Source organism: Protopterus annectens, chromosome 10.part0, assembly GCF_019279795.1.
Source record: "Protopterus annectens isolate FY-2018-M chromosome 10.part0, PAN1.0, whole genome shotgun sequence".
NCBI classification, from domain to species: Eukaryota; Metazoa; Chordata; order Ceratodontiformes; family Protopteridae; genus Protopterus; species Protopterus annectens.
Genome location: NC_056744.1, coordinates 372,867,808 through 372,893,165, shown reverse-complemented (window position 1 = coordinate 372,893,165; position 25,358 = coordinate 372,867,808). Strand labels below are relative to the sequence as shown.

General features: G+C 41.6%; 1 protein-coding gene across 3 annotated transcripts in view; it reads right to left on the bottom strand.

Moving 5' to 3' along the window:
* SMG7 (SMG7 nonsense mediated mRNA decay factor) overlaps nucleotides 1-25,358 on the bottom strand; it is a 988,399-nt gene that overhangs the window by 171,730 nt on the left and 791,311 nt on the right. For all 3 annotated transcript variants that reach the window (XM_044085293.1, XM_044085292.1, XM_044085294.1), the window contains one exon: nucleotides 4,635-4,791. In XM_044085293.1, coding sequence (XP_043941228.1) covers nucleotides 4,635-4,791 — 157 coding nt within the window. The remainder of the gene's footprint in view (nucleotides 1-4,634; nucleotides 4,792-25,358) is intronic.

Below are 25,358 nucleotides of genomic sequence, written 5' to 3'. Positions count from 1 at the left end.
ACACAAAGACTTCCCTTTAGCCCAAGCAAGCACTGGCCTTCTAGAAACTTATACCTGACAAAACCAGAAGGAGACACGACAGTGTTGTGGAACATTTTGAAACAGTTTCAAATCTTTTCGGGATACAAAATTAATGAAGCTAAAACAAAGCCAAAAGCAGTAAATTATGTACTCACACACAAATTGGTTCAGCAATATCTGTATTTATGGGGACATGATAAAATTAAGTATTTAGGAGTATGGATTAAAAATGATTCTGCTGAGGCAGTTACAGCATGTGGGGAAGAGACTAAAAAGATTATACAAAAACTGAGAAAACTAAAGCTTTGTTGCATGTATATTGGTAGCAAGATACAAACAGTCAAAATGTTTTTAGTCCCTTTAGTCTTATACACAGGTCAGGTATATTTTTTTACCAACCAGAGGAGAGGCTGCTGACAGCAATCAATGAAGAGCTGAAAGATTCATAGATTAGTACTAGGCTAACTGCCCTTGCGAGCCATTTTAAGCCTTGCTAGTTATCCATTGTGAGACTCAAACCCTGTACCTTGTGTTTGTAAGGCAAACACCTTACCCATTAGGCCACCCTATTTTTTTTGATGGCAAGAGTCAAGTGGGAGAAGCTGATTCTTCCAGCAGAAGAGGGTGGATTGGGATTACCCAATTTAAAGGGCTATTTCAGAGCTACACAGTTAAGACTCCTATACATAGCACAAGCAGAAAACTACAATTCAAAGTGGAAAGGGATGATGCTGAAATGGGTGAAGCTCAAGAAATGAGGAGAAACTGGGATTTTGGATGCAGCTCTTTAAGGAGAACAAAAATCAAACAGATTACATCTGTAAAGTAGCAAGTATTCTAAGAAATAAGCCAACACAGGAATGGAGAAAGGAGATTCTGCCAACAAAAATCAAACAGATTACATCTATAAAGTAGCAGAAAGTATTCTAAGAAATAAGCCAACACAGGAATGGAGAAAGGAGATTCTGCCAATAGGGATGACTGCAATTAGGGATATAGACAATAGGCAAGAGCGGGCTGGAATTTATTGGGAGAAAACTGGCAAAAGAACCAAGGTTTGGGAGCAAATAACTAGAGAAGGAAAGGTAACAGAATGGGAAGATGCTAAGAATTTATTTGGACTGCAGATTAGAGATTCCCTTCCCTATCAAGGACTGATATGAGAGTATAGGTAAAGAGAAAGAAATGGGCGGGGGGAGGGTCCTAAACGAAAGACCAGCACTTGTACAGTTTTTAGTAGAATCTACAAGAGAAGCTGCCATTAAAAAAGGAATTAGCAGTAGGCATATAAAATATTGCATGACAACTATAAAAATCAATCAGAGGTGTTTAGAAAGGATTGGCAAGAGAGACTGGACAGGCAATTTACAAAGAAACAATGGGAGGATATATGCATGTCTCCCAAATATGCAGCAAAGTCTAGAAGACTTAGGATTGTTGCTTGGAAATGTTTGCATATTTTCATACTCCAAGTAACCTCCAGATAACTTTTCCTCAGGTAGACAGCAAATGTGGAGGTGTGATGGGTAAGAAGAGGTACTTAGGAACACATTTTCTGGGAGTGCGGTGGGTTGGCAGACTAAAGATTCCCTGTGGGATGCACTTTCGGAGATGCTGGCTAGGTGGATTGATTTGACAAGGGAGATGATTTTTCTGAACTATGATACAGAATCGGAATTGCCTAGATATGGTAAGGCCTTGCTGTGTCTAATTAAGATGGCTACTAAAAAAACAATAACTAAAAAATGGAAATCAAAATCTAAACCAACTATATTAGAAGTAGTGAATATAGTAACATAGGTTCATAGGTAGGTACTAGGCTACTGGCCCTAGGGCCTATATAAGCCTAGCCAAAAGGTACCCTGGCTTTCTCCACCCAAGAAAATTATTTTCTTGTGCCCCTGTCAAGCAGAGCCACAGAAGTGATCCCTGGGGTGAATTTCCTCCCATCCAATCATCAAGATTTTTCTGGGTTTGACATAGCTTTGTGTGTTAGGCAGAGATCACCTCTGAGTAGGTGATATGCGACGGAGTAAAGCTGCAGTTTTTTTTAGATGGTCTGCGTACGGCATCTGTTTGAGGCTGGTAATCCTCTGTGAGGTATTTCTGTGGCCTTTCCAGTTGGTGTAGATGTCTTGTGAGGTACATACCAAAAGGGGCACTGTACTCTATTAATAGGTCTAATGAGTGACGAGTAGAGGGGAACAATGGCCTTTTTTTTTCCTGTTTGAGAAATCGTTTGTGATGAGGTGTGCCACGTAGAAGGATTTCCTGACTACTGTGGCGATGTGATTATCAAAGGAGAGACTACTGTCCACCTGTGTCCCAAGGTCTCATCACATTTTTGGTGTTAAGTAGACTACCGCCTATGTGGTAGTTCATGGGTACAGAGTTTTTACCAAAAGGGATGGCAATGCACTTTTTGGCATTGAGCTTGAGGCAATAGCTTTGACACCAGGCATCTGTCTCAACGAGGCCCTTTTGTAGGATGTTCACATCTTCTGGAGTTTTGATTATGGCTCCTAGTTTGCAGTCATCTGCAAACTTCGTTATAAAGACCTTCTGTGTTAGCCTGTATTTCAGGGAAGAAGATACCAAACAGGAGAGGACCCAGAACTGAACCGTGTGGTACTCCACTTGTCACTGGTCTGAAGTTGGATTTGGAGTCTGCTACTTTCACAGTGTGGGTTCTGTCAGTGAGCCAGTTGGCAACCCACCTTGTGACATAGGGATTTATACCTAGTTTAGTGAGTTTATCTAGAATTCCAGAGTGGGGGATGATGTTGAAAGCCTTGGCGAGCTCTAGATAGGCTGTGTGAACCACCTTACCCTCATCTACGGCTTTGGTGACTGCTTCAAAGAAGTCTATCAGGTTTAGGAGACATGATCTGCCTTTTACAAACCCGAACTGGGTGGGGTCCTGAGTTTGGAGATTACCAATGTCATTGTTTATAAGTTCCATGACGATACGTTCCATAGCCTTGCAGACCAGGTTCGTTAGGCTAATGGGGCAGTAGTTTCCGGGGGTCTTTGGTGGCTCCCCCTTTGTGGAGTGGGATAACTGTCGCTGTGCGCCATTCAGTGGGCACCTAACCTGAGGTGAGGCTATGATTGAACATGGTACTTAGGTGGGGTGCCAGTTCGTTCTGTAGTTCATGTAGAACACAGCCTGGGATGTTGTCAGGTCTCATGGATGCTGTGTTCTTGGCTTTGGATAGTGTTTTTTTTACCTGTGTAGCCGTGATTACAGGAACTATGCATTCTTCTGGTGTAGAGATGGGCCCTTTAGGGGATGACAGGGGGGTAAAGTTAGCACTGAACCTATCTGCCAGGATGTTGGTAATATCAGTTGGTTCTGTATATTAGTGCCATTGTGCTGCAACTCAGAACAGAGATAAAACAACTGGAATTCAGATCTTTAGAAAAGGGTAGGAACAAACTTCATAGGAAAAAATGGGAATTGTGGGAACAATACATATAGGGTAGGAATGAGGTTTAAAAATAAGGCAGGACATAAATGAGGTATGCAGTGTTTGAATGAAAATGACTGGATAGATTACAAGTGATGTATAATATTTGAGATAGAGTGTGTGTCGATATAGTTTGTGATATATAAAATGCTTGCAACTAGAACTGTCAAGTATGGTTTGTTTTAATTTACATAAATGTATGACTGCTTATGTCACAAGTGATGGTTAATAAAGCTGTTTCTTGTTTAGAAAAAGGCAGGAACTGAATCATTTATTTAACATTGTTTATGCTATATGATATATAGCAAAAGATGTGAAGTATAATGTTTGTACATGTTAATTTGTTAATAAAGTTTGATTACTTTTGTATAAATGCAGATTTGCCTATATCACAAATGATAACTCAATAACGGTGTGTGTAAAAAAAAAAAAAAAAAAAAAAAGGGGAATACAGAGAGGACAGAAATGAGCAACTAAGCAAGGTTTGGAATCTTTGAGAACATGCATGATGAAGGTGTACTCCCAAATGGTGGGCATGGTGTTGGCTGCTTATTCTTGTGTTTGAAGTGTGACAAGACAAGATGAGAAAGATGAAATGCTCTCCTACTTCTCTCATCACAGAAGGGCTGGAGGTGTGACAAGTACCTGAAGCAGAAGGTTAATCAGTATTAGTAAACATGCCATTTTTCTTCTGTACCAGCACTGGCATCACTTCAGCTACTACAATATTAATGAACCAAATCCCAGAATTCCACTTGCAGAGGCAAAGGCACTAGAAGTAACAATGGAGGAATGGTTAATTAAATAAGCAGAAAAATAAAGTGGGATATGTTAAAAATTCTGCTACCATTTTACATTTCAATATGGCTCTGATGGTCATTTCATGCCCATCTGCTAATGTTACTACCACTGCATGTCAGTGACTACTGTTTCAGTTTTGGTGTGTATAGACAATCATATCATATGAAGAATACAACCTTTAAGCACTGTTACTGTTTTACGTGTTCAGTTGACTGCTCTGCTTTCTACGCATAAATGCTGCAAAAGTCTGCAGACTTAAGGGATGTACTACACTACAAGCCAACAACTCTCTACACAGGTGTTTCAACACATTTCGTTATACTTAGTACTCGCATTTCTTACCAGAGCTGGCAGGTAATGATGGAGACCACGGAGTTCCTTCAAACAAAGAGTACAGTGAAGGTTCCTGATGCCCCATGCCAGAAGTAACTTCTGTCTTTGTGCTACTTGTGGAGTTTTTGCCATAATGTTCATTGAATATGCTGTTCTGGTATCTCTCCTGTGGGGGAAGAAGAATGTTACTATTTCTTGTACTGGAGATAATTCCACCCAAAGTTTTTACTGCTGTATGAATTCACAAGACACTGGTACGAGCATTTTAACAGCTAGCATTTTGTGGTAAACTGAAGATCTTGGAAAGATAATGCTTGTACCACCTTACAAGACTTCATAAGAATATATATGCATGTAATGAAACAAAAACACTTGTGTGCATACATGCACGCACACAGAGTGATGAAAGCACATTTCTGCATACTTCTCAACCTCTCAGTTTTCAAAATCTCAGCAGGGGTTTACCATAAACCACAGTAGTAGGCCCAAAATCACAGCAGCCAAAACATGCTTAAGTATAAATTCATGCCCCCGGGGATGACTGGGCAGGACAATCTGCAAAATTTTAAGCAGCTTTATTAAATCATCACATTTTAATCAGTGGAACAGGTATACATGCATTAAAAGAAAACCCAGAGCAACACCCACATTTCCACTATTTTCAAGCAGTATTACTTTTTTCTTTTTAATAATTTTCATTCACTCCAATATTATACAAATTGCTCAGTTTCTGCCTTCCCTTACACGTCACTCCTCGTTAACATTAATCTTCATGTACTGTTCCCATAAATTCCACTTATTTCTATGTATTTTGCTCCTTCCCTCTTCTAAACAGTCCAACTCCAGTTTTTATCTCCTTTACAACATTCAATACTTCATTTACAGCACGTTTATATTATGATTTCCATTTTCCAGTATTTTTTGACAGTCAACAGCACTAAACTTAATGCCTTACCACATCTAGACAATTCAGATCCTATATTCCAGCTCAAAAGAATCATTTCCTTAGTTACGGCATTTGGGCCAACATTTCTGACAGAGTACTGTGTAGGCAATTTTAAAATCTGCCAAATCATTACACACTCAAAAACATTCTCCCGGTCATCTTTCTTTCCTATCACACTTTCAGCACTTGCCATCTACTTTAGGAAATCTTTTTTGAAGTCTGCTTGGGGTATTAAAAATACCTATGCAAACACTTTCAAGCAAAAATTCTAAACCTTCAGGACTTTGCTGCATACTTGAGAGACACAAATGTGTCCTCCCACTGTTTTCCTTGGTAAACTGCCTTTCCACTCACTCTCCACAATCTTTTCTAACTTTGACTGATTTGTATAGCTACCATGCAGTATTTTATACATCCTACTCATTTTCCCTTTTTAACAGCAGCTTCTATTCTAGACTCAACTAAAACCTCTATTAGAGCCGGTCTTTCACTTAGGACTTCGCTACCCATTTCTCTTTGCTTACATTCTAATATCAATCCCTAGTAGGGAAGGTAGTCTCTAACCTGCAGGTCAAACTTTTGCTTGGCATCATTCCACTCTATTACATTTTCCATTTGCTCCCAGTACCTTGGTTCCTTTCCCCCCATTAAATTCCAGTCCCCCTCTTGCCTACTTTCTGTATCCCTACTTGTAGTCAAAATCTCCTTTCCTGAGTGACTTAACTTTTAGAATACTTTATGAAACTTTATGAATATAATATGCTGTATGGTGGTGGTTCTTTTCCTTAAGGATCTGCATCCACAATCCTCTCCGGTTATATCATCAGTTTCCATTTTGATTTACAACATTCTGTTTGTGTTATGCATATAAGCCTTAACTGTGTAACACTAAAATGACCATAGAAATCAGGGCTTCTAAAACCACCTTGTTCTATGGGGAGGATCAAATTATCCCATTTAACCCCCGCCCTCCCCTCTCCCAAATAAATTCCTTCAACTCTATTATTGTCCACAACTTCTCCTCTGACTAATAAAAACATACCTGACCTATATAACTTACTCTGTTTGTATCTTATTACCCAAAAACAACGGCTTCCAATTTCTCAGTTTTTCTATTATCTTTTGTTTAGACTCTTCTCACACATCCTTAGCTGCTATAAAGTACAGTTGTGTACACCTACCATAAATGTAGATGTTCGAGTGTCTTCACTGTTGCAGTCATAACTGTAGGGTACTCCTGCCGGCAGGCAGCCCGAGGTCGGCCAGAATATCAAAGTCTAGGTCCGGCGTCGGCTGTATCAGCAAGAATCCTGACGTCAGAACGCCTAGGTATAAAGCTGACAGCCGACGCTATCTTCTCCAGCCTTTCTTGCCCCTGATGTCAGAAACTCCCATAAAACCAAAAGGTGTCCCCAAGGGAAACACAAATACACCAGAAAGGTAGTGGAAAAGGAAACAAAGTGAGCAAAAGGAAATAAGAGGGGTCTGGAGGGAGGGAAACACTGACTGCAACAGTGAAGACACTCGAACATCTACATTTATGGTAGGTGTACACAACTGTACTATGTTCTTCGTGTTTCACTGTTGCAGTCATAACTGTAGGGTAGAATCCCAAACCTGAGAACACGGGAGGAGGTTATGAAGACGAAGGAGCAGCTAGAAGACCCTGCAAAACAGCAGAGGCACAGCCTGCCCTAGATTTAGAGTACAAAGGGAGGTTGTAGTGCTTGGAAAAGGTATGCACAGAACTCCAAGTGGCAGCCTCCAAAATGTCCTTGGTAGGAACTCCTCTGAGAAAGGCTGCCGAAGTGGCAGCTGCTCTAGTAGAATGAGTCCTAACAGTACCTGGAATCTGTTTTCCATAAAGAGAGTAACAATAACTTATTCCATGAGCAATCCATTTGGAAATAGTTTGCTTAGAAATAGCTTTACCTAGAGAACTGGAGGTAAATGAGATGAGCAATTGATCTGATTTTCTGAAATCTTTAGTTTTGTCCAGGTAAAAATGTAGTTGCCTGTGTACGTCCAATGAACGCAAAATCCTTTCCCCCTTATTTTGGGGTTGTGGGAAAAAAGTAGGAAGGTGAATAGTCTGATTTAGAGCCACTCTAGAAACTACCTTAGGCATAAAGTTAGGATTGGTCCTCAAGGAGACTCTGTCCTGATGGAAGATAAGGTATGGTTCCACGGCCATGAGAGCTTGTAACTCAGACACCCTTCTGGCAGAAGTCAATGCCAACAAGATGGCTGTCTTCCAGGATAAGAACTTGATATCCGCAGAGGCAGCAGGCTCAAAAGGAGGCAAAGTAAGCTTTTCCAAGACATAGTTAAGATCCCAAGGAGGGACAGGAGGAGATCTGGGAGGTCTTAAATTCTTAGCTCCTCTCAGAAATTGTGGGAGAAAATGGGAGGATCACAATTGAAATGAGCCGAAATAGCAGAAGCATGAATTTTTATGGAAAAGGAAAGACCTTTAAGCAGAAGGTCTGAGAGATAAAGTAAAATAGAGGGAATATCAGGTAAAAGAGGATCAGAACCACGATCCTGCATCCAAATACAAAATTTTTTTCCATTTAGAAGCATAAGATTTCCTTGTACTAGGACGCCTAGCTTCCAAAAGAACATCCAAAACTTGTTTAGGAAGAGAAGAAGGAATCAGTTGCCTTTGATGAGCCAAGCTGCCAGGCAGAGAGTCTTGATTTGAGAGTGAAATATCTGACCCTGGTGCTGGGACAGTAGAGAATGGGTCAGAGGAAGGCTCCAAGGGGGTTCCAAGCAAAGGTGCAGTAGAGTTGGATACCAAAACTGACGAGGCCAATTTGGAGATATCAAAATGATCATTTTGGGTTTGTCCAGCTTTATCTTTAGCAATACCCGAGGCAGAAGAGGAAGAGGAGGGAAGGCATATCCCGAAAGAGTCCTCCAGCTGAAGGACAGGGCATCCACTTTCCAAGCTGTTTTGTGGAAGGACCTGGTGCAAAAGAGAGGCAACTGATGGTTGAGATGGGATGCAAACAGATCTATCTGAGGACAGCCCCAAACTGCAGTTATCTTGCTGAATAAGTTGGGATCCAACTTCCATTCGTGAGGATCCAAGACGTTTCTGCTTAGGCTGTCTGCTAAGAGATTCTGATTTCCTGGAATGAACTGTGCCTGAAGATCCAGATTCAAATGTAGGGCTGTGTCCCATAAAATCATGGCAAGTCTGCAAAGGGGGTAAGAGTGAGAGCCCCCTTGCTTGTTTATGTACCACATGACTGTGGTATTGTCTGTTCGAATCAGCAGAGGTCCTGGCTTCAAAAGAGTCTGGAAGGCTAGAAGAGCATTTTGGACTGCCAACATTTCTTTCAAGTTGATGTGCCATAGAAGGTGTTTGTTTGTCCAAGAGCCCTGATGGCATTTGTCTAGAAAATGAGCTCCCCAAGCATAATCAGAGGCGTCCGTGGTTATGATCTGAGTAGGTTGAGGAAGACGAAAGGGCTTCCCTTCGTTCAAAACACACGCCCTGGACCACCAAAGGAATTCCTTCTGGAGGCAGGGAATCAGTGGGATCATTGTATCCAGACTGTGGCAATGCTGAGACCATACACTCTTTAGGTACCATTGAAGTTTCCTCATGTGAAGCCTCGTATTTGGAATCAACAGAATGCAAGAGGCCATGTAGCCCAAAGCCTGCAGGAATTTCCTTGCAGTGAGCTGAGTCAAGGTTGCCAAGGTCTTGAAGATTGAAGCCAGCTGTAATTGCTTTTCTGGAGTAAGGAAGGCCATCTGTAAACTTGTGTCTAGAAGAGCTCCCAAAAAGATCATACGTTGAGAAGGAATCAAATGTGACTTTTTTGTGTTCACCGAGAATCCCAGTAGCAGGAGAAGACTTTGAACGAAATGCAGGTGTTGAAGTAAAAGGTCTTTGCTGTCTGCCTGAATTAGACAGTCGTCCAGATAGGGGTAAATCTGAATCCCCTGAAGTCTGCAGTAAGCCACTACTGGAGCCAGGCATTTGGTAAAAACTCTGGGCGCAGTAGATAAGCCAAATGGCAGTACAGAGAATTGGAAGTGCCTCGAGCCTGCCTTGAATCTGAGGTACTTTCTGCATTGTTGCCTTATGGGGAAGTGTAAGTAAGCCTCTTTTAAGTCCAATGTTACCATCCAAGCATCTTGTGAGAGCATTGGGAGAAGTTGTTGAAGCGTAAGCATCTTGAATTTTGGAATTTCCAAAAAGGTGCTTAATATTGAGAGGTCCAGAATAGGTCTCCAGGAGTTTTGTTTCCTTGGGACCAGAAAAAGTCTCGAGTAAAAACCTTTCCCCACCTCTAGAGGTGGAACAGGTTCTATGGCTCTCAAGGCTAATAAAGCGTCCACTTGATTTAAGGCCTCTGTCCATTGATGTTTTGGCAGATCTGGCCAGCCGGAAGGCCTTGGCAGAGTGTGAAAGTGGAATTTGTAGCCTTTTAAAATCACGTCTAACACCCATTTGTCCTGTGTAATACGAGTCCAGTTTTGGTAAAACAGAGAGAGTTTTCCTCTGAGAGGGGCATCCAGGGAAGGAGGACCTGAAGCCCAACAGAGGGAGTCATTGGGTCTGCTTTCTTTGGGTTTGAGGTCTGTCTTCTCCCCTTCTAGGTGAAGAAGCAGTCCACTGTCTAGACCTGTAAGAGGCCTGAGCCCGACCTCTGGAGCGTCTATATCTTCCCCTTTGAGGCCTGTCAGAAGTGGGAAAAGACCAATTTTTGGAGGGCCAATTTCTAGAAAATCTAGGAGGCTGTACTTGCAAGAAATCTTTTACAGTCTGCATAGATTTGGCTTTTTCTTCCATCTTTTTAATAACCTCCTCAGCCTTAGATCCAAATAAGATATCATGCTGAACAGGGGCATCTAACAATTTAGCTTTAACTTGTTCAGGTAAATTCTGCTCACAAAGCCAAGCATGTCTCCTGATAACAGTACCAGAGGCAGCAGCCCTGCAAGAAGCCTCCAAGGCATCAAAACCACAATGTAAACTATGTTTGCTAACTTGTTCAGTTGCATGCAACACATCCTGTAATTCCTTGTCCTCAGCACAAGCAGGAAAGGTAGAAAGCCTTTGTTTCAGAACAGATACAAGGAACTGTTGATACTTAAACATGTGAAACTGGCAATTTAAAGCCCTAATAGAAAGGGTAGCTGAAGTATAAACCTTTTTGCCCCACCTGTCCAAGGCACGAGAATCCTTTTCAGAGGGGATAGGATTCTTAGAGGAGGCGGCCTTAGCAGCCTTGAAACCCTGCAAAATAGTTTCAGGGTCAGCAGAAGGATTCTTAAATAAAAATTGATGGGAATCAGGGACTCTGTAGAATCTATCAGGCTTAGAAAGAGCAGGCGGCATGGAATCAGGATTCAAGTTAGCTTCAGAGAAGGCATCATCCACAATGTCAAGTACAGGAGAAATAGCTAAAGGCCTGTGTTGAGGGAGAAGAAGAAATTCCCTAAGTCTCTTTTTGGAAGCAGAATAATCCTGACCTTCCCAATGAAAATGCTCCCTCATTTCATGTAAGGTTTCCCCAAAAGAGAAATCTTCAGGGGGAGAGGCAGAGGGAACAGAATCCTCTGCATCCGAATCCTCATAAGGAGGAAAAGAGTAATCCTGGTCAGAGGAAGAAACTGAAGATACAGAAGCTTGATCAGAGGAATCATAAGGGATATCCTGTCTAGGCCTTTTCTCAGGGGTGGGGTGAGAGCCCCTAATCATAGTTAGTAAATCCTCAGCCATCCGTAGTAATTGCTTCTGAGTCTTGGGAGCTGAATCCAAAGACGCTTGAGCAGAAAGTCTGGGTTTAACAGGAGTCTTTGACTTAGCCTTTGTCTTTGTGGAAATAGTAATATGTGAAGGCCTGAAGACCCCCTCAGAAGCCGGTACCTGCACAGCGGTTCCAGACCCATCTGAAGGAGCGACGTCCGAAGGTCCTGCAGCAGACAAATTACTAGGCCTAGATGGCTCCCCATGGGAGTCCGTGTCGGCCATCGGTTCTGAAGTGGCGGACGACAGGGGCTGCAAAAGCGCCTCACTGACGACTGCCGAACCCGAAGCTGGCTCTGGCTGCAAAGTATCCTGTTTGGACCTCGGAGGCCTATCCTTGTCTTTGCGTTTCTTCTGTATTCCGGTAGTCGGTAAAGTATCAGACGACATTCTATAATTAAATCGTCTACCGAAGTAATTCAAGGCCCAATCGTACCTACGCTTGATAGTGCGAGAATTAAACCTGGCACAGAACCGACAGCAAGAAACGTCGTGGTCAGGGCTTAAGCAAGGTAGACAGTAAGAGTGGAAATCTTTATGAGGTATTTGTTTTCCACACGATACACAATTATTAACTTTTTCTGACATCGGAGGAGCAAGAAAAAGGTTTCCCCAACGGGGTACTTAGCTTTGAGAAGAGAAGTAGAAAACTTCGGACCGACGACAATCACACCACGTTGTCTTGAAAACACCAACCAACAACTAGCGAACTGCTTTGCACCGCACGGCAAGAAAGACTGGAGAAGATGGCGTCTGCTGTCAGTTTTATACCTAGGCGTTCTGACGTCAGGATTCTTGCTGATACAGCCGACGCCGGACCCAGACTTTGATATTCTGGCCGACCTCGGGCTGCCTGCCGGCAGGAGTACCCTACAGTTATGACTGCAACAGTGAAACACGAAGAACATCATAATCCTTTTTAATCCACACTTCTAAATACTTCATCTTACTGTCTCTCTATTAACATGAGTATTGCTGAACAGATTCATGTTTGCAGCAATAGTTTACTGCCATCGCCTTTGTTTTATCTTATTTATTAATTTTATATCCCCAAAAGACTCGAAACCGTCTCAAAGTTCTAAAACACTGAAATGTCTTTCTTCTGGATTTATCAAGTGCAAAATAAAATAATCCACAAATAATGCCAACTTTTCTCGACTATCATACCAATTATCCTTAAATTCCGAGTCCCTTATTTTACCACATTCTCTAAATATAAAGCAAATAATAACAAAGGGGAAAGAGAACACCCCTGCCTGGTTCCTCTGATCAAACAGCTTACCAGAGAGAAACCCTCCCACTTCAATTATTGTCTGACACTTCATATACCTAATTAACCATATTATTTTATCAGGGAATGCAAATGCTTCCACTGCCCTACTCAAAATCCCAGCTTGCTGTATCGAACGCTTTTTCGGCATCAAGACTCACCACAATGGTAATTTCTTACATTCTGCTTCCCTCTGAATTATCATTGTTGTATTAATGTTGTCAAATGTTTGCCCCCCCCCCCCTCTTCAAAACATACTGATCCATATACATCTATTTTGGCAACACCTTTAATTATTCTCTTAACTAGTACTGACAATCACCTTATAATCATGGTTTAAAATTGAAATGGGTTTGTATGAAACGGAGTCTGAAGGGACTTCACCTCTTTCAAATAGTTAGCTTTCTTCACATCCCGTTCTGGGCAGCTTGTACTTCTGTTGTTTCTGTACATACTGGGCCTAAAGATTCATTATTTTGACGGCTTGGTAAGGAGAAAGGAGATTTTACCAACAGGGATGACTACAAGTACAGTCTCACTACGGGAAAATTCAGTCACTACGTTTGGCATAAGGGAAAGACTGTATCTTAGGTTCTCTCTATCTTTATGGAAAATGATGAATGGCTCTTTATGCAGCAAGGCCTACGGTTCAAACACACGAGTCAATAGCCACAAGCTCAGTAATTTTAATGTTACATAATTCTCAGGTAACGAGGCAGAGGGCTCCCAGGAAGGCTACAGTAAGTTTTTCTGGGACATAATTTGAGTTCTAATGGAGAGATGAAAAGTCAAGGAGTAGGAGTAGTAGTAGTAGTGCTGATGTTAAATTCATCCTCAGGTCTTGGCGAGTACCTTCATGAGGTGGACCAAGTTTTTTTTACAAAATCTCACCAAGGCGACACTGATATAGACTGCATTTATAAAGAATACATCATGGAAGGAAGTAAAAAAAACAAAAAAAAGACAGCTGGGTGCACAACTCCCAGGATAAAAAGTGCCCAATCCTGGCAGGCACACTGATGCCAGGACTGGAAAATAATTACACTGTACAATCCTCAAAATCAAGAAACATTCCTACAATGAGGCCAGGTCAGGCCCAAGGGGAGGATGCTCCCCCTCCTGTTGTAGAAAGTAGTAGCAGTCGACAAAAATCACAAAAACTGATCGACCAAAGAACAGCCATAAAGACGGCAGAGTGGACTATTGAAGATAAGAAATTATGTACAGAGGATATACAAAAAGAGATTAAGAGATAAATTAGAGGGAAGAAGAATACTTTCACTGGAAAAACCGTCAGAAGCTTCAAATAAAATTTTGCGTTCATTAATACAACAGATTTTTAAAAACGGTATATAGATTAAGCAATTTTGATCTGTTTGTAAAAACAAGCATCTGAGGAAAGTACAGTTTTGTACCTACCATAAATGTAGATGCTTGAGTGTATATACTGCTGCAGTCATCACACTTGGGTTATCTTGTCGTCAGGCGGTCCCCGCAGTCGTCCAAATCCCAAAGCCTTGGTCTGGCGTCGGTTGTCGTCGCTTCCTCCCTGACGTCAGTGCGACAGGAGTATAAAAGAGGCAGCCGACGCCATTTTCTTCAGTTTTTCTTGTCCCAGATGTCAGGTGCCCCCAACTAGGAAGGCAATATAAAAGCTATGCCAAAATACCTTAATAGATAAACAATGATACTAGCTGTTAGCAAATACACCATATAGAAATGCATCCAATCGATTGATGAACATGGAGCTATAACTAACACCCTGGTATGTAGAGGGGATGGTGGGAGAGTAATCTGGACTGCAGCAGTATATACACTCGAACATCTACATTTATGGTAGGTACAAAACTGTACTATGTTCATTGTGTTATACTGCTGCAGTCATCACACTTGGGTTGAATCCCAAAGCTATGGATGGGTGGCTGGTACTAAACTGGGTTAGGCGAAGCTAGGATGCCCTGCAGTACTGCAGTGGCAAAACCAGCTCTGGTTTTGAGTATAAAGGAAGGTGGTAGTGCTTGGTAAAGATGTGCACTGAACTCCAAGTAGCTGCCTCCAGGATGTCCTTGGTTGGAACCCCCCTGAGAAAGGCTGCTGAGGTTGCTGTAGCCCTGGTAGAATGGGGCCTAATATTAACAGGCACTGCTTTCCCATGGTGCGAGTAGCAAAAGCGGATACAATGTGCTATCCGTTTGGAGATGGTCTGTTTTGAAATAGCCTTTCCTTTTGAATCTGTAGCATAGGATACAAAGAGTTGGTCAGTTTTTCTGAAGGTCTTTGTCTTATCTAAGTAGTAACGTTGCTGTCTGTGAATGTCCAAAGAGTGAAGGAGTCTTTCTCCTTTATTCTGGGGTTTTGGATAAAAGGTGGGTAAATGAATGGTCTGATTCAAAGCCACACTGGATACTACTTTTGGCATAAAGGTAGGGTTAAGTTCGTAAATAGACCCTGTCCTGATGGAAAATGATGAAAGGTTCCACTGCCATAAGTGCCTGTAGTTCTGAGACCCTGCGTGCTGAGGTAATAGCCAGCAACAAAGCTGTTTTCCAAGACAAGTATTGTAGTTCTGCTGAGAATGCTGGTTCAACAGAAGGCAGTGTTAATTTTTCTAAAACGAAGTTCAGGTCCCAAGCTGGCGTTGGGGGTTTTCTGGGGGGTCTTGTATTCTTAGCCCCTCTGAGAAACTGCCGTAGTAAAGGGTGTGAGAAAATAGGAGCATCCGTATTATATTGAGCTGAAATGGCTGAAGCATGGATCTTAATGGATGAGAATGAAAGGCCTTGGTGTAGCATCTCAGTTAAGTATTGCAGTATTTGAGGAATGTTAGGTATCCAAGGATTTTGGCCTTTAGCCTGGTTCCATGCACAAAATCTTTTCCATTTGTCTGAGTAAGTTTTTCTGGTGCTGGGCCTTCTGGCTTCCAAAATGACATTCTGGACGTCCTTTGAGAGAAGTGTTGATTGATAGTTCAAGGTATTCTCCATGCAGCTAAATTTAAAGTTCTGAGCTGGCTGTGAAGTATCAGAGAGTTTTTCTGAGTCAGCAGTAGTGGGAATTGACGCAAGATCCATGGAGGGCTGTGAGTCGAGTTCCTTAGTAATGGGTACCAGTGCTGGCGTGGCCAGTCCGGAGCAATGAGGATCATTTGTGGTCTCGCTGATCTGACTTTCAATAATACCTTGGTCAATAGAGGTAGTGGTGGGAAGGCATAGACTGTCAATGCTGTCCAACTGAATGATAGTGCGTCCACTTTCCAGGCTAGGGAGTAATAAGTCCTTGTGCAAAATTTCTGTAGTTGGCAATTGTTGGGGGAGGCAAATAGATCTATGTCTGGACATCCCCACTTTTGAGTTATCATTGAAAATACTTGCGGGTGTAGTCTCCACTCATGAGGATCTGCCATATTTCTGCTTAATTCGTCTGCCAATATGTTTTCCTTTCCTGGCAGGAATTGTGCTTGCAGTTGTACTTGGTAAGTCAATGCTGTGTTCAACAAGGTCATTGCCTGTCTGCATAAAGGGTAGGAGTGTGTTCCTCCCTGTTTGTTTATGTACCACATCACTGTGGTGTTGTCTGTCATTAGTAGTTGTCCTGGATGCAAGAGGTCCTTGAAGGCTGTCAGAGCATTTTGCACAGCTAGCATCTCCTTTTGGTTGATGTGAAGATGCATTTGTTTTGCAAACCATTTGCCCTGTATGCACTGTCCTGCCATGTGTGCTCCCCAGGCGTAGTCTGAAGAATCTGTTGTCATAGTTTGGTTTGCTGGAGGTAAGACGAAAGGAAGACACTTGTTTATTTGACATGCTTGAGCCCACCATAGGAACTCTTTTTGAAGGCATGGAATGAGAGGTATACTGGACTCGAGGCTGTCTGTGCTGAGACCATACACTCTTCAGGTACCATTGTAATTTCCTCATATGCATCTTTGCATATGGGAGTAGTTGAATGCAGGATGCCATGAACCCCAATGCCTGCAGGATTTTCCTTGCAGTGACCTGGGTAAAAGTTGCCATCCTTTTGAAGTATTGCATCAATTGTTGTTTGTCTGGCGTGAGAAAAGCCATCTGGGCCATTGTATTTATGCTGGCACCCAGGAATATTATTTGTTGCGAGGGTATTAGCTTTGACTTCTTTTTGTTTACTGTGTACCCTAGGCAACTGAGCAGCTTTGTTACAAATGCCAGATGCTCTAATAGAATGGCCTTGCTGTCCGCTTGGATCAGGCAGTCGTCCAGATATGGGTAAATTTGTATTCCTCGTTGTCTGCAATATGCAATTACTGATAACAGGCATTTCGTAAATACTCTGGGCGCAGTAGATAAGCCAAAGGGCAATGCAGAGAATTGATAATGCGTTGTACCTGCCAAAAATCTGAGGTATCTTCTGCAATCTTGTCTGATAGGGACATGCAGGTATGCCTCTTGGAGGTCCAACGTTACCAGCCAAGACTCCTTGCCCAGCATGGGAAGAAGCTGCTGAAGTGTGAGCATTTTGAATTTGGGTACCTCCAGGTATGTGTTTAGAATTGAGAGGTCTAAGATGGGCCTCCAGGCTTTGTCCTTTCTTGGGACTAGAAATAGTCTTGAGTAAAAACCTTGACCTTGCTCTTTTGTAGGTACCTTTTGAATTGCTTTCATATCCATGAGAGCCGAAATTTGCACTTGTGCCTCTGTCCATTGGTTTGGAGGCAGATTTGGCATGCCTCTCATCTGTGGTAAAGTGTGGAAATGAAATCTGTAGCCTAGGGTAATAATATCCAAAACCCATTTGTCCTTTGTTATGATGTGCCAATTTTGTGGAAATAAAGCCAATTTTCCTCCCAAAGGTGCTGCCGGGGCAATTTTGCTTGGCAGGTGAAGAGGGAAGTCATTGTGTTTGTTTCCTGAAGGGTTGAGATCTTTCGTCTTCCCCCACTTTGAGATGTTGTTTGCCATTGTCTAGGCATGAAAGAACCTTGTGGCTGGCCTCTGCCCTTTGGGCGTCTGTACCTACCTCTTTGGGGTCTGCCTGATGCAGGAAAGGACCAGTTTTTTGATGGCCAGTTTCTGCTGAAACGAGGAGATTGTACCTGTAAGAAATCTTTAACTGTTTGCATAGATTTTGCCTTTTCTTCCATTTTCTTTAAAACTTCCTCTGCTTTGACACCAAACACCACATCTTTCTGCAATGGAGCATCCAATAACTTTGCTTTGACATGTTCTGGTAAGGCTTGTTCTTTAAGCCAAGCATGCCTACGTATTACAGACCCTGTGACAGCTGCTCTACATGAGGCTTCCAATGAATCAAAACCACACTGTAAGGTATGCTTTCCCACCTGTTCTGCTGCATGCAGCAAATCCTGCATCTCTTTGAAATCAGGTTGATCTGTCTGAGGGATCATTTTCTGTTTTAACTGTGTATTCAAGTACTGCTGGTATTTTAGCATGTGGAATTGGCAGTTTAAGGCCCTCATGGCCAAAGTTCACAAACTGGGAAAGCCAACAACACAAGAACTGAAGATGGTGAGTGAAAGGAAAACTGCTCTTACAACTGGTAAAACCTCACAATAGTTTATTGAACAATTCCACACGACTGGTTATAATTAAAATCCCGCCAAAAAGTTTAAAGCCATATTACACATTTACTATAATACACTGTAAGTAAACCAACCTTAAATCAAGATGTGACTTTCAAATACACATGTAATATAATAATATATACAATAGTAATATATGCAGTAATATATACGGTGGGTAAAACCTCTTGGTGTAACTGTAAATATCCGTATAACTACCTAATAAAAAATCTAATAAAAAATAATAATAATAATATATATAAATATATGCACTTCACTTGTGTGATAAAGTTAAAAATCCCAGTAACAAACCTAAGAGTTGAAATTTACTCTAAAGCTAAAAAGGTTTTATACTTATAAAATCATTGAGACCAGGTGGTCTCGTGGAATCCGTTAGGATTTGCCATTTACTTCATAGGCTAATTTCATTTTCCAGTCACCCCAAATGGGCGAACATCTATCTGTTCTACAATGGAAAACAAAAACCATGTTCCTCACCTTTATCCAAGATGTTTCTGTACAATGCATTTTGGTATCTTGCTTCCCTATTTTATGCATGTTCGTAAATGCGTCTGTTCAGCTGTCTCTCTGTCTTGCCTATGTAATGGCGTTGCATAGTTACAGACTGCCAGATAGACCACATGTTTTGTTCTACAGTTACCACATTTGCTTTTATAGTAGTATGACACAAATCATTAAGTTGAATAGTCATGTTAGAATTAATGTATTTACACTGTTTGCAGTTCCGCATTTAACTGTACCCTTATGTGATCCATGCTTTGATCTTTCTGCCTTATTATCGGCTTTTCTAATAGCCTTTTATATTTGGGGCAGTTTTATATACACATCTTGGTTTACTACCCAATAGCTCTTCCTTGTCCAATACTCTAAGTGTTGACCAATGCCTTTCAATATTTCCTTTATAATATGTGTGGTCGGGTGTACATAAGGACACAAACTCTTCCTGATGTTTCACTACAAATTCCTACTTTTTTGTCCATCTGATACGCACCTAATAGGGGTGGATATTTATTACCCCATTCATTGTACACATAACTGATGACCTCCAAGACCATCTTTTCAGGGTAAGCTCTACTCAAAACATTTCTTTGATGGTATTAAGCTCCTTTTCCAAGATTATTTTGTTAGAAGACATTCTTGCTTCACGTACACATTGGCCTTTTATGACATTCTGAAATACATGGGGATGGTTTCTACTGTAATTGGCGTTATCCTTGGAGAAAGTGGGGTTCCTATGTACCCTAGAGATGAACCCTTGATTGTTATGACTCAATGCTACGTCCAAAATGATATTTCATGGTAACTGTATTCATAAGTGAATTTCAAGAATTGACTGTCTTGTTTAGGTACTCCATAAATTCTAGTAACCTATCCTCAGAGGCCTTCCATAGAATAAAAATGTCATCCAAATATCTAATGTATGTTATGATATCTTTGTAGAAAGGGCTGTTGAACACATACCGATTCCCATTCGCCATGACCAAATTAAGAAAGATGGGAGCACATGATGCTCCCATCGCCACTCCTTGTCTGCCTGAAAAATTCACCTTGAAAGGAGATATAGTTGTGATCTAACACCAGTGACATCATGTCACAAATGATGCTGATTTTCTCCCAGGAAAAATCGGTGTATCTAGTCAGACTCTTTTCAAAAATTCCAGTCCTTCAGTCTTAGGGATACTGGAAAGAGGTCAACTACATCCACTGTAAGATAGATCAAATTAGTTTCCCACAAGTCTTTGGTGATGGTACCCAAGAACCTCCACGAGTCTTTGATAATGTGGGGATGTTGTCGTAAACCTTCTTTACCCAATTGTCTATAAGTTTCCCTAATCTGTAGGTTTTGATCTGGAACCAGATACAATCGGTCGAAAGGGTGGTTGGTCAATGGATTTATGTAACCGAATACCAACCATTTTGGCTAGAACTGGATGATCCTCTTTCACAAAAATATACGTGTCATTTGATATCCTGTTGTCAATGAGAAATACTTCTATTATAAGATCTATACGTTGATGGCCTATATTGACCTGATTCAATGAAATATGTTCATAGTTTCCTGAATGATGAAGAATACTGAGTATTTCCTGGTTATAATCTTCTGAAGAGAAGATAACTGCCCCGCCTCCTTTGTCGGGTTTCATGATCCTGATGTTTCTATTGTTCATGAATTCCGACAAACAATTCCTTTCTTTACTTGTTAAGTTGTCTGGAAGAATTTCTCATTGACAACAGGATATCAAATGACACGCATATTTTTGTGAAAGAGGATCATCCAGTTCTAGCCAAAATGGTTGGTATTCCGAAGTTACATAAATCCATTGACCAACCACCCTTTCGACCGATTGTATCTGGTTCCAGATCAAAAACCTACAGATTAGGGAAACTTAGACAATTGGGTAAAGAAGGTTTACGACAACATCCCCCACATTATCAAAGACTTGTGGAGGTTCTTGGGTACCATCACCAAAGACTTGTGGGAAACTAATTTGATCTATCTTACAGTGGATGTAGTTGACCTCTTTTCCAGTATCCCTAAGACTGAAGGACTGGAATTTTTTGAAAAGAGTCTGACTAGATACACCGATTTTTCCTGGGAGAAAATCAGCATCATTTGTGACATGATGTCACTGGTGTTAGATCACAACTACATCTCCTTTCAAGGTGAATTTTTCAGGCAGACAAGAGTGGCGATGGGAGCATCATGTGCTCCCATCTTTGCAATTTGGTCATGGCAATGGGAATCGTGTATGTGTTCAACAGCCCTTTCTACAAAGATATCATAACATACATTAGATATTTGGATGACATTTTATTCTATGGAAGGCCTCTGAGGATAGGTTACTAGAATTTATGGAGTACCTAAACAAGACAGTCAATTCTTGAAATTCACTTATGAATACAGTTACCATGAAATATCATTTTGGACGTAGCATTGAGTCATAACAATCAAGGGTTCATCTCTAGGGTGCATAGGAAACCCACTTTTCCAATGATTACGTCCATTATAGTAGTAACCATCCCCATGTATTTCAGAATGTCATAAAAGGCCAATGTGTACGCAGAGCAAGCATGTCTTCTAACAAAATAATCTTGGAAAAGGAGCTTAATACCATCAAAGAAATGTTTTGAGTAGAGCTTACCCTGAAAAGATGGTCTTGAGGTCATCAGTTATGTGTACAATGAATGGGTAATAAATATCCACCCCTATTAGGTGCGATCAGATGGACAAAAAGTAGGAATTTGTAGTGAAACATCAGGAAGAGTTTGTGTCCTTATGTACACCCGACCACACATACTATAAAGGAAATATTGAAAGGCATTGGTCAACACGTAGAGTATTGGACAAGGAAGAGCTATAGGCTAGTAAACAAAGATGTGTATATAACAGTGCCCCAAATATAAAAAGACTATTAGAAAAGCCGATAATAAGGCAGAAAGATCAAAGCATGGATCACATAAGGGTACAGTTAAATGCGGAACTGCAAACAGTGTAAATACATTAATTCTAACATGACTATTCCACTTAATGATTTGTGTCATACTACTTTAAAAAGCAAATGTGGTAACTGTAGAACAAAACATGCGGTCTATGTGGCAGTCTGTAACTATGCCATTACATAGGCAAGACAGAGAGACAGCTGAACAGACGCATTCAACATGCATAAAATAGGGAAGCAAGATACCAAAATGCATTGTACAGACACATCTTGGATAAAGGTGAGGAACATGGTTTTGTTTTCCATTGTAGAACAGATAGATGTTCGCCCATTTGGGGTGACTGGAAATGAAATTAGCCGCTATAAGTAAATGGCAAATCTAACGGATTCCACGAGACCACCTGGTCTCAATGATTTTATAAGTATAAAACCTTTTTAGCTTTAGAGTAAATTTCAACTCTTAGGTTTGTTACTGGGATTTTAACTTTATCACACAAGTGAAGTGCATATATTTATATATTATTATTATTTTTATTAGATTTTTATTAAATAGTTATACGGATATTTACAGTTACACCAAGAGGTTTTACCCAGTATATATTACTGCATATATTACTATTGTATATATTATTATATTACATGTGTATTTGAAAGTCACATCTTGATTTAAGGTTGGTTTACTTACAGTGTATTATAGTAAATGTGTAATATGGCTTTAAACTTTTTGGCGGGATTTTAATTAGTTAAACATCAATTAAGGTGATTTAGGATGTGTATAAATACTTTGGGATGATATGTGTTGTTTGTTCTGATGAAGACTGATCACCAGTCGAAAGCGCTTAACCAGTCGTGTGGAATTGTTCAATAAACTATCGTGAGGTTTTACCAGTTGTAAGAGCAGTTTTCCTTTCACTCACCATCTTCAGTCCTCATGGCCAAAGTGGCAGAGGTATACACTTTCTTTCCCCATCTTTCTAATGCTCTGGAATCTCTTTCAGAAGGAAGTGGATTCTTAGCAGTAGAGGCCTTAAACCCTTTGGGACCCTGGGAAATGGTTTCTGGGTCTGCAGTAGGACTTTTATATAGAAACTTATGAGTATCAGGAACTCGGTAGTATCTGTCTGGTTTAGCTGGTGCTGGAGGTAAGGAATCTGGGTTTAGACTAGATTCGGAGTAAACATCATCCAAAATGTCTAAAACTGGAGGAATTGCTAGGGGTCTATGCTGTGGAAGAAGAAGAAACTCACGGAGTCTTTTCTTAGAGTCAAAGTAATCTTGGCCTTCCCAGTGGAAGTGTTCCCTCAAGGTGTGTAAAGTTTCCCCAAAAGAGTAGTCTTCGGGGGGGGGGCAGAGGGAATGGACTCTTCAACATCTGAGTCTTCATAAGGAGGGATGGAGTAATCCTGGTCCTCAGAGTTGCCTGAGGAATTGGATGCCTGGTCAGAGGGAGGATAATCTTCCTCCAGTCTAGGCCTTTTGTCAGGTGGGGGTTGGGATCCCCTGATAAGGGTAATTAAATCCTCAGCCATCTTAAGCATCTGTTTTTTAGGCATAGGGGCCTGTGGGGGTGTGTGTGTGTGTGTGCGGACTAGGCTTCCTAACTTTCAAGGGAGCTTTAGCATAAGACTTAGTAGAGATAGTTATCAGTTTGAAGACACCTTCAGAAACCGAAGGCCTATCCAAAATTTCTGGATCACCGTCAGGGCTGGCGTCCGAGGGGCGAGGTGACACCAGTTCCTGAGGCCCAGCTGCTTCGGTCTGGGAGGCCATCAGAATTTCTGAATCAGCGGTAGTCAGGGGCTGCGTAGGCACCTTGTTGAAAACCAGAGAACCGGCGTCAGGCCTGGCTGAGGCCTCGGTAAAGTACAGTTTTGTACCTACCATAAATGTAGATGTCCGAACAGGATAGCATCTGCAGTCATAACAAATGGGTTGTCCTGTCGTCAGGCAGCCCTTCGGTCGGCTGGATTCCAAAGTCTGGGTCCGGCTACGGCTGATGTCGCACTTCACCCGACGTCATCTCTGCTGGTCTTCGGGTATAAAGGCATCAGCCGACGCCATTTTCCTCAGTGTTTCTTGCCCCAGATGCCAGTTGCCCTCTTGATAAGCTAAATTTTGGATAAATGCCAATGTTTCCAAAAAAGTAGAAGGCAAACACAAAAAATAACAATGTATGTACATATATACAAACAAATACACCATAAGAGACTCCCCCCCCCAGCTAGCTATTAGGAGGGTAAATACCCTAGGAGTACCACAGAGGGGAAGGAGGGCGGGTAATCCAGACTGCAGATGCTATCCTGTTCGGACATCTACATTTATGGTAGGTACAAAACTGTACTATGTCCTTCAAGGATGCATCTGCAGTCATAACAAATGGGTAGAATACCATAGCCAAACTAGGGGAGGAGGAAGAAGAATTATGGTGTAGTTAGGATCCCTTGCAGTACAGCAGTGGCAAACCCTGCTCGGTATCTAGAGTATAGAGGTAAATTATAATGCTTGGCAAATGTATGCACGGAGGTCCAAGTAGCCGCCTCAATAATGTCCTTGGTTGCCACTCCTCGTAAGAAAGCTGTGGTAGTGGCTGTAGCCGTTGTAGAATGAGGTCTTATGTTCTGTGGAATTGGTTTTCCGTGGTAGGAGTAACAGAATCTTATGCAATTTCCTATCCATTTGGAGATTGTCTGTTTGGAAATTGCTTTTCCTTCCCTTCCTGTTGCATAGGCTACTAAAAGCTGGTCAGTTTTTCTGGCACCTTTGGTTCTGTCCAGGTAGTAGCGTAACTGTCTATGTACATCCAAGGTATGCAGCAGTCTTTCCCCCCTGTTCTGTGGAGTGGGAAAGAAGGTAGGTAGGTGGATTGCCTGGTTTAAAGACACTCTGGATACCACCTTGGGCATAAATGTTGGATTAGTTCTCATGGACACCCTATCTTGATGGAAGATTAGGAAGGGTTGTACTGCCATTAAGGCCTGTAGTTCCGAAACCCTCCTTGCTGAAGTAATTGCCAGTAGGAAAGCAGTTTTCCATGATAGGTGTTGAAGATCTGCTGTTGCTGCTGGTTCAAATGGAGGGAGTGTCAATTTTTCTAGCACAAAGTTCAAGTCCCATGCTGGTAATGGTGGTTTCCTAGGAGGTTTTACATTCTTGATCCCTCTGAGGAACTGCCTGAGTAGAGGATGCGAAAAGACAGGTGGATCGAAGCTGTATTCTGCTGAAATAGCTGATGCATGTATCTTGATGGAGGAATAGGACAGGCCTGTATGTAGAAGCTCTGCCAAGTACTCCAGGATGTTAGCAATATCTATGTTCGACACATCTTTTCCTCTTTCAGTACTCCAAATGACAAATCTTTTCCATTTTCCTGCATAGTTCCTTCTAGTTGAAGGTCTGCGGGCTTCAAGGATAATGTCTTTAACCCTTTGGGATAGGTCTGGGTTAGTTGCTGCTATGTGATGTTCCAGGCAGTCAGTTGCAAGGTTTTTAGGTTTGGGTGTATGATGTTGTAGTTGTTCTGAGTTAACATCAAAGGCATCTGGGGTATTGACCACATTCTCCCCTGAGACATGCTCCTCAGCAATGGATACCAGTGTTGTCTTGGCCAATTCGGAGCTATCAGGATTATCCTTGGGCGTTCCTCTTTGATTTTCAGTAGTACCTTGTGCATCAAAGGAAGAGGTGGAAATGCATATGCTGTCAGGCCTTTCCAACTGAAGGATAGAGAGT